General features: G+C 41.4%; 1 protein-coding gene across 1 annotated transcript in view; it reads left to right on the top strand.

The window, feature by feature from the left end:
- Nucleotides 1-10,529, top strand: part of SYN2 (synapsin II) — a 50,884-nt gene that overhangs the window by 22,039 nt on the left and 18,316 nt on the right. Inside the window, exons 6-10 of the mRNA XM_023749420.1 lie at nt 736-798; nt 1,181-1,323; nt 5,585-5,659; nt 6,137-6,239; nt 7,602-7,751. Of these exons, the coding sequence (XP_023605188.1) occupies nt 736-798; nt 1,181-1,323; nt 5,585-5,659; nt 6,137-6,239; nt 7,602-7,751 (534 nt within the window). The remainder of the gene's footprint in view (nt 1-735; nt 799-1,180; nt 1,324-5,584; nt 5,660-6,136; nt 6,240-7,601; nt 7,752-10,529) is intronic.

Raw genomic sequence — 10,529 nt, 5'->3', positions numbered from 1 at the left:
AGCAATGAAGAGACTGTGAAATGTGGAGAAAAGATAGGTTCAGTATAGGAAAGCTAGATGTTTGAGCGGGAGGGGAGGATACTAAGAGGGACATGACAAAAGGGACATTAGATTCCAAAGATATATTCCTTTTGTAATTATCGTTTACTAGGGTACAATTTGCATGCAGTAAAATTCACCCTTTCAAAGATGCATTTTTTTCACCCTAGCCGGTTTTGCTCAGTGGATAGAACATTGGCCTGTGGACTGAAGGGTCACCTGTTCGATTCCGGTCAAGGGCACATGCTAGGGTTGCGGGCTCCATCCCCAGTAGGGGGCATGCAGGAAGCAGCCGATCAGTGATTCCTTGTCATAATTGATGTTTATATCTCTCTCTCCCTCTCCCTTTCTCTCTGAAATCAATAAAAATATATTTTAAAAAAGATGCATTTTTTCCAATTCTCCAGTCCTGCCCTGTGTTTGTCTAATGCAGAGAAGATTGAAACAATTAGTTTTAAAGATGTAGAGTACCAAGTAGGAAAACAGAGTTCTTATAGATCTGCCATTAACATGCTGGGACCTTTAGCAAGTTACTGTCACTCTATGGGCCTCAGTTTTTTGTATTTGTAAAGCACATAGGTTGGACTAGTTTTTTAAAAGGCCCTTCCAAGGGTGTTCCCAAGAAAAATATTTGTAACATTTCACAGAAAAACAGGCACACTCTGACCAATTCATTCTTTTCTCCTCTGCTTTCAGCTGACATTGCCCACATTCCCTGTGGTGGTGAAGATTGGCCATGCTCACTCAGGCATGGGCAAGGTAAGGCTGGGGCCTGCTGTGCTTTGGAATTGAGGCCAAGAAGGGTACTTTTCAGAGAGTCCGGTTATGGACTATTCTCCCTCTGTTATTGATTAATTCTTCCATGATTTGGCTCCTCTGAAACCATGAGTGTTACCCAAACAGGCCTTTTCAACAAGCCGAGTGTAGGCCACCTGCTTGGTCCATTGGGCCTTTTGCAGTAAGTGTAGCTCCTGAGCCTAGGAAAGGAAGCTGGAGAGAGGACTCTCCTAAGATGTGGCACTCAGGCTTGCAACTGGAATGGAAAAATCTTGATGGGTTTGGAGGCCTTGGATCCTTGTGACTCTGTGTGTGTGTATGTGTATGTCTCCTTTTTTCCCTCTCTGCCTTGCTCCAAAATTAGGTCAAAGTGGAAAACCACTACGACTTCCAGGACATTGCTAGCGTGGTAGCCCTCACCCAGACCTACGCCACAGCAGAGCCTTTCATTGACGCCAAGTATGACATCCGGGTCCAGAAGATAGGCAACAATTACAAGGCTTACATGTGAGTGGGGTGGGTTCCCAGCAGATACTCTTCACTTTCTCCTCAGCTCAGAGGAGAATCCAAGCCTCCACTTAACAGCCAGTACTCAGTTAAACCTCATCTGGCCCACAAGGCAGAGAACAGAGAGAGGGTGCCATTAAGTCAGGGAGTCTTAGCCTGGGTTCCTTTCAAACCAGGGAGGAGTGGGGGTCCATGAACTAAGATGAGAAATAACATTAATATTTATTTTTATTTGCCTTTAAATGAAATTGAGCATTTTCCCTAGTTATGAACGAAGACAACAGGCTATAGTAGCAGCAGTAGCATGAGTGACTTTGTCACTACAGGTAATCACAGAGGTTCTTGTATTTTTATACAGTTGTGACAGATATCTCTAAATACAATTACTGTCATCACTACTAAAGAATCATGGTAGTTATTAGACCTGCCACTACATTTACCCCTGTAAATATATTTGTTATTTATAAAAAAACATTTTGACTAATCACAGATTTGTTTGTTTAATATTTTGGTAACTATTTTGATAATTACTTTAAATAATTGAATTTTTATTCTCCTGTGTACTTTATTTTATACATTTACACATCTTATATTTTATAATTGAAAGGAATCTACATGCTTCACCAGGCTGCCAGAGCACAGAAAAAGTTAAGAAACTCCTGATGTAAATATATAGCCTTAGAAACACTATAGAGCCATTAAAAGCCTAGTTGTTATGAGAATGATGACTTTGCTACATAACTGTGTCCATTTGCCAAATGGAAAGTTAAAGGTTTCCACTATTAGAATTTAGAAAAAGAAAAGATTTCAAGACTACCAGGTCTTCCATAATATACTAGTACATAAGAATGCAAATGGGTTATAATTCCAGTTTTGGCAATCTTAATCTCCCATTTAAAAAAAAAATTTAGGTAGTTTTTTTGTTTGTTTTTTTACAAAGACAGAACATTATAGTATATGAATTTGATCTTTGCTACTCATGACTTCAGCAGACTTCAGGTTTGAATAACTTCCCTTTCCTTTACCCATCATTTCCATTTCTCTTCCTTCATTCCCTTTTTAGTATTTCTTCTTCCCACCCCTGGAATTAGTAAGGAGCCCTTTCCCTATACTTCCTTCTCATAGCTATAGTTTAGCCCTTTTCACATATGTGATTTGAATCACTCTCCTCTGATCTCACTGAGCAGAAATGTTAGAATCACCTCTGCAGAACCACTGTCTTATGCAGCAGTAGGTGTGTAGTGGGCACCCAATAAGTATTCAGGGAACAACTCTTATAGAGAATTGAGGCATCGAATTTTTTTTCCTTTATTGACTGTATTCCTACTTTTTGAAAGTTTATAATTTTTACTTGTAGTCTTTCTGCTTCAGAAAGGAATTTAGGGTTGCTTTAAAATTATGCACAATGTAAGAAGGGATAATTTAAAATACCATTGTAAAAATACTATCTAAAGCAGAAAATTAATATATTCAGCCAATAAGAAAGCAGATTTCCTATCCTTTAATGTTAAAATCTCCTAAATAAACACAAAATTTTTGACAATGAAGCTGGAGTGTCTTTATCCTTAAAAAGGAGACACACCACATTTTTAAGGGTTAGGGTTTCCAAAAGCAATTTAAATGAAGCATAAGAGAATCCCAACTATTGATAAAGGGTGGGCAACCAGAGCAGCTTTAGCAATTATTTACTTCCTTTTTTATTTGCAGGGGACAGACAGTTATTTGGCTCTTCTTCCCCAAACTTTTGGCTATCCCTTTGCTCTCAGAAGAAGGAATTGGCTTGGCAATAGCCAAGATAAAGTTTGAAATTCTTTCCTTCTCCCTCAGTTCTCACCCTAGAAATCCAGGGGCAGACATATTCGGTGTAAAGAAGGTGCTGTTCCTGCCCCACTCTCACTAGGCAATAATTTGGGTCCTTCTGTGGAGGTCAGATGTCCTGCGAGTCTCGGTGTCCCCTCTGTTCCCACATGCCCCAGGTAGCCTGTGTGGATCTGTGCCATGCATCCTGTTATTAGAGAAAGGTGTGAAGTGTAAGGGACATTATTATTGCTCATTCAAAGTTTCTGACAACCCTGTTATCAGAAACTATGTACTATGGCCCTGTTCTAGGGACATGGAAATGAATAACTCTCTGCCTCTGCCCTTGAGGAACCCAGCCTGTCACAGCAACACACTTGTAAAATACCAGTGTTAGGAAGACAGTGTTATTTTCATATGATCTGTCTTTGTATTGCTACTCAGATTTTTCAAGCCACTCCACTGTGAGTTGCTTGTTTTTTCTGAGCTTGCTTTTTCTGAGTGGGGTGTAGAGGTAAATGTAGCACAAAGAGGGAATAAAGAGACCTGGATTTTTATCTTATATCTACTTCGACTAGACATATAATCTTGGACAAGTCATCCAACCTGTGAGTCTTAATCTCTTTGTAAAGTGGAAGCAAGGATCCCAGCCTGTTCACAACAGGGGGCTTGCAATGAGGTTCTGGTGATGGGCTTGGGAAGGAAGAATCTTGGAAAGCAGTCAGTACTAGGAGTGTGAGGAGTTGTTATTACCACATCACTCAATTCACTGCATCTCAGGGCTCAGAAAAACTAGCTGTACTAGGTTTCTCAGTATTTGAAATCAGATATCTAGGGAGGATACTCCTGGAAACTGCTGAGTGGAGACTCACACATCCAATCTAGTGAGTGATAAAGACAGCATAAGAAGGTCCCTATCAGTGGTGTGAGAAGGACTTTTCTGTCCCTTAGGCCATCCCCATCCTCTTGACTGTATCTGAGTAAAGATTAATAATTAAAAATACATATTTTTGGTATGTTACAGTTTATTTAAAATTATAAAATAACTTTATGTTTACACATGGATAAGAGAGGGTCAGTTAGGTGAAGTGATTCACCCAAGGTCACCCAGCCAGTCAAGAGCAAATCCAAAACCAGAAATCAGGTTATCTGCCTCATATTTAGCCCAAGACTAGTTGACTCTAACACAGGCTCATAGATGGAGGGTGCAGAGGGCATAGCAGAGAACAGGTCCATTTGATGGATGAAACAACTTAAGCCTGAAAAGGTTAACTGACTTATCCAGAGTCATATTGCTAATACTGCAGGCTCTCAAAAACCAATTGTTGAATGAATGAATAAGTGAGCTAGTACAGAAGCCATTGGGAGATAGTCACAGAACTCTGAGGAGGTTTCAGGATCAATAGAATTCAGTTTGTATATACAGTAGTCCCCCTTTATCTGTGGATCCCTGAAACCATGAATAGTATCAACCTCTATATATACTATGTTTTTTTCCTATACCTACATAACTATGATAACATTTAATTTATAAATTAGGCACAGTAAAAGATTAACAATAACTATAATAAAATAGAACAATTATAATAACATACTCCAATAAAGATTATGTGATTATGGTGTCTCTCTGTTGAAATATCTTATTGTACTGTACTCACCTTTCTTGTGATGATGTGAGATGATAAAATGCCTATGTGATAAGATGAAGTGAGATGAATGAGACATTAGTAAGTAAAATAAGGGTTCCTTGAACAAAAGCACTGTGATACCACGACAGCTGATCTGATAACCAAGGTGACTAATGGGTGGGGAGCACATGCAGCATGGATACTTGGACAAAAGGATGATTTAAATCCTGAGTGGGACAGAGCGATAGATTTTATCATGCTGCTCAGAACAGTGCACAATTTAAAACGTATGAACTGTTTATTTCTGAATTTTTTCATTCAATATTTTCAGACTTTGGTTGACCACAGGTAACTAAAACCATGGAAAATTAAACCATGGATCAAGGGGACTACTGTATGAAGTCAGCCCAGATACTTAGTGGATAGGTTGCTGAGTATGCAAGACAATACTATATACCCGTAAGTGGCTTACAGACTTGTGGACAGAAGACTTAGATCAAATAACTAAAGTTAAAAATAGATATAAGATTGAAAGTGAAGTATAGGCAGAGTCCTATAGGGGCTCTTAAGAGAGCAAGCGCTCATCTGTCTGAAAGATCAGGAAGGCTCCATGGAGCTAGAGCAGTGAGCTGGACTCTTATAGAGAGGAGGAGAGCATAGCAGGTGGAGGTTTGGCAGAGGCAGCCAGGCTCTAGGCTTAGCAACAGGGCCCTGGGCTGTTTGTGGGAGAAGCAGATGAGGAAAGCAGTGGTGAGCTAAAAATATGGAAAATTTTATGCCCTCCTCTTGCTTGGGTGGCTTACTGCCTGTCCTATCCTGGCGGGACCTTGTTGTAGGAGGACATCGATCTCAGGAAACTGGAAGACAAACACTGGCTCTGCAATGCTGGAACAGATCGCCATGTCAGACAGGTGAGTGTAAAAAGGAGTCCAGTCCCTAGCACAGCAAGAGGGGGCCTTCTTTAGATGAAGAGCTATAAGAATTGGGCCTTGCCCGAAGGGCACCTCTAATCAGACTGGATGGATAGAACACAAAGGCCCAAGCAGCCAGTTAGCAAGATCAGGCAGGACTAGGTTATGTGCTAAGTTATGGAGATAAAGACTGGTCATACCACAGAAGCTCCAAGAAAGGAATAGTTAATGTGGGCTGGAATAGCCAAGGAAAGGCCACCTAGAGTTGATGAGGCCTGCTCTGAGCCTGAAAAGACAGGTATCTGGAGAGCAAAGCTGGAGGGCACAGAAGATAAGGCAATATGCTTAATGGGAGTGGAGGGAGGGAGGGCTGGAGAGGGGTGGTGATCGAAGCTGGCAGCAATGAGAGTGTGACCAGAAAGCAGGCTGGATGTGAGCTAATGACCCAGCCTCAGGATATCTTCCCATCTCCTCCAGGTACAAGCTGTGGGTAGATACCTGCTCTGAGATGTTTGGTGGCCTGGACATCTGTGCTGTCAAAGCTGTACATGGCAAAGATGGGAGAGACTACATTTTTGAGGTAAGTATGACTTAAGGAGTACCTTAGTAAGAGACAACCCCCAAGGCTAGAAGCCAGCTCTTGGTTTGATGACTATGTGAATGGCCTGGACTACATTTAGGTTAGACTCTCCTGGGCCATGGGAAGGTTCCTACATGACACAACCAGTGGATGTGCATAGCAACACACCTTCACCAGTGGGGAGTTATTGCTTTCAACCAGCTTGGCTGACCCACACTATGGGTAAGAGATACCAGATCTGGGTTCCTGGGTTCCTAGCCAAGTATCATTCCTCTGGGAAGAATGTAGTGTTTTTTTTTTACCATTCTTGGTCTCAGAAAGAATCATTCAATCTAATCTACTCACTTTGCAGGTGAGAAAAACTGAGGTCTCATATCATGAACTTGTGCCCAAGGCCACAGAGTGAATTATTGTCTCAACCTGGGCTAGAAATCAGGTCTCCTGGATGCAGGAGATTCTTCTTAGCATCTCTCTGCGCCTTGGAGACACTTTATTCAGTCTGGTCTTCAAACACAACTTTTCTGACTTCCTTTTTCTGTATTAAAGGGAAAGTCAGTGACAGTATGAATCCTTCACACACATTTCTGCCCAGTCTTCTAACACGCAGGAAAGGCTCCTTGCCCGGAGTTGGTGGTATTTGCAGAGAGTTAGTGTTCGGATCCATCCCAAAGTGGGCTACTCCATGGTCTGCTTGACATGTAACTTTCTAGAATCTAGATAGTGAGACCTCCCCTCTCTGGGTGGGCCTCAGTTTTGTCATCCGTCATTTATGAGAGTTGGAATACATTGTCTGTGATCCTGGGCAGGCAGGCTCTTCCTAAAGTGGGAAACCATTGATCTGGACCTTGAATATAGGAAGGATCATGATTGGAGCAAAAAGGAAGTCATCCCAGGTCATGGGCAAAGGCAGGAGTCTAGTCATTCAATGGTCAGAGTACCTGTGGAGATACAGTTTGTGTGGGTGAAAAGTCAGAGATGAAAACTGCCCGCTTCTAACTGGAGCGTTAAGGAAATGGTCTTCAGTTGTTTCTGGTCCCCTCGCTTGCAAACTTCTGAGCCCTTCTGGTCTATACTCTATCTGGCTCTCTACCTCTCTCCACTCACTACCTTCAGTAACCAACGTTTCAGTGTCATTGAGCACTGGCCTGGGTGAAGATTGGCGGATGCCCATGGCAGAGGTTTGAAGGAAGATGGGACAAAGGTCCTCTTTCTGCAAAGGAACATGCTTTCAGCTGAAGAGAACAACACCAGCTTTATTCCCAACCTATTTCTGTTGGCTTAAGTCCTACTTATTCTGAAATACTGTACCAGGCCTTTAATGTCTCCAGACCCTTTTCTAACCTGGGCCTTGTCTTCTACCAGGTCATGGACTGCAGTATGCCGCTAATTGGGGAATACCAGGTGGAGGACAAACAACTCATCACCGAACTAGTCATCAGCAAGATGAACCAGCTGCTGTCTAGGACCCCTGTCCTGTCTCCTCAGAGACCCTTAACCACCCAGCAGCCACAGGTAAGCAGCTGGGAAGAGACACAGGAAAGCCAAGAACCATTCCCAAGCCCACTGCTCTAGAGTCTAGACTATGGTGGCTCTAGGATGGAACAGAGGTCAGATACCTATAGGCCTGAATAGGATATATGGAGTCTTCTCTTCCTTCCTTCCTTTCTTTCTCTTCCCTCCCCTTTGCAGGTCTAGTGGGAAGTACACATTGAAGTTGTTGTGGAACTTCAGGCTCTATGGTTCTAGAATGGTCCAAAGGAAGGCAAAGACCCCCTGGGCCCAAGGATCTTTAGTCCCATCCAGGAGATACCTCACTTTTCAAAGATTTCCCCAAACTCTTCTCTCCACTGAACTTTTGTATAACAAAGTAGTAAGAACTCTTAATCCAAAATCTGAGTCCTAGTCTAGCTCTTCCCTAGCTATGTGACATTGAGGGGAAGTTACTATCCTTTTTAGAGTTCAAGTTTTATCATTTGTAAATGAAAATCTCTCAGAAATTTTTCTTTCAAATTTTATTTCAAACAGGGAAGTAGAACATAGTAGTGACTTAGATTGTAGACTTTGAAGCAAGAACTACCCAACTTTGTATCCTGGACCCTCCATTTATTAGGTTTGCGACCTTGGCCATTTTTATCTCTTGCTCAGGAGAACTCTGAACAATAGCACCTATCTCCTAGGGTTGTTATGAGAATCAAATGAAGTAGAACACTTAAAATATGTCACAGTACCTCAAAGCACTCAATAAAGGTCCCTATTGTTACCTGAGTTTAGCCTGTCCTTGCCACTGAATTATGAAGTGACCTTGGATAGATTTCTTCCTATTTCTGTGCCTTAGCATCTTTGCCTGTAAAATGAGTGTTGAACAAAAACATTGCCATGATCTCTTCTAGCAATAAAATTTAGATTATATGAAAATAATCTCTGAAGCATAAACGTTCAGTAACAAAGAGAAAATCCACAAAAAATTGTTTCCACCTCACAGAAAGCATTAGTTCTTTTTTTGGTATAAGCCCCTTACTCTATAAACATTAATGTTGCAGCTTAAATATTTTAAGGAGTAATCCATCAGTCAAGGCAGAAAACCTAATAAGGAATGAGCTTCCCTAAATATAGGGGTTACTGCAAACATCCCTTGTAGCAAAGCCAATCTGGCTCAGGGATAAGCTTTTCTTTGCTCAGCCTCACATTTGAAGTGACAACAGAATATTGTGGAAAGCATACCATGCTGGGACTTAGGACACTCAGGGGCTAGTCTCACTCTGTCATACCATTATGTGACCTTGGGTAACTTCCCATCTCTAGACCTCTCTTTTCTCGCCTATAGAATGGAGCTGAATTACATGATCTCTAGATCCCTTTGAATTCTAAGATCACATGAAACATGGAGTCACTCTAACTGCAAAGTCTGAAGGCACAGTCCTCCACAAGACTGCCTTCACTCCTGACACCAACAGAAAGTTCAGAGATTCCCCAAAACCACCCTCAGATTTGACAATTCTTTGGAAGGATTTACAGAACTTATTGAAAGCTATTATATTTACAGGTGTATTATGGGAAAGGATACAAGTGAAAAATAAGCCAAAGGAAGATGCATAGGATAGAGTCTGGGAGGGTTCTAAACACAAAAGTTCAGTTGTCTTTAGGATGCATTAGCCTCCTGGCATCCATATGTGACAATAACACAGGACAGATTCCCAACCAGGGAAGCTCACCTGAGCTTTGGTGTTCAGAGTTTTTTTTGGGTCTCATTTCATAGACATTGATTGGTCAATCATCTTGTAGAACTCAAACTCCAATTCCCCCCTTCCTGGAGGTCAAGTTAATATCATGTGGCCCAAGGAACCCATCATGAGTGACCTCAGTATTATACACTATAAGGTGTGGTCTAAGGGGGCCCCCACCATGAATAACAAAGATACTCCTATCACTCAGGAAATTCTAAGAGTTTATAGGTTACCTCTCAGGAATGGTGGACAAAGGCCAAATCTCTCTTTGGGTAAGGACAAAGTCTTTATTATATACATAATTAAGTTAAGCTAAATTAAATTAAATTAAATTAGCAAATAAATTCTCAAATGCTTCCAGCCCTTTGTGAGCTAAGGCCATGCCTCATTCATCTGTGTTACTACCGACTAGCACAGGCCTAGCCCAAAGTTTATACTTAAAATTAGTTAATAGAGTTAGGGCTATAGTGATGAATGAGATACAGTTTGTGTCCAAGAGTTATTTATATCCTAAATTGAAATCATGACTAAATTTACAGAGGTCATTACCATTTGTTGGATGGTGTCTTGTATTCTCTATTAGCTTCCTCTGAACCTTTTGCCTTCACCCAGGCCACCCAAAAGACAGAAGACAACCAACAATATGCCATACTTGGCAAAAGCTGAAACTTGGGCTTGAAGTCATGACTGTATTGGTCATATTTCCACCTCCCATTTCTCCTTGATAATAGCACCTTTCCATTGGTCACATTTCAGTCATCATGGATTCAGGCCCATGAGACTGTCAGACCAGATTGCCTTTGTATTCCCACTATCACATCTATCAACTTACCTGAATCTTTACCCACATGAAACTGCTTCGAAGGCCCACTTTCTATTGGTAATGGATCCCACCATTTTACTTTCAAGTATTCCCTCTCTTCTCCATCTTCAATTTCTCCTTTTCCAGAAGATTATTACATCAACACACAAATATCTCTCACTTAAAAAGTAAAAAACAAAGACTTTCCTCAACTCCTGCTCTCTTCCAGCTACTGCCCCATTTTTCTGTTCCCCTTCACAATAA

The sequence above is a fragment of the Myotis lucifugus genome, unplaced genomic scaffold (genome assembly GCF_000147115.1).
Source record: "Myotis lucifugus unplaced genomic scaffold, Myoluc2.0 scaffold_8, whole genome shotgun sequence".
Taxonomy (NCBI): domain Eukaryota; kingdom Metazoa; phylum Chordata; class Mammalia; order Chiroptera; family Vespertilionidae; genus Myotis; species Myotis lucifugus.
This window is presented reverse-complemented; position numbering and strand designations above follow the sequence as displayed.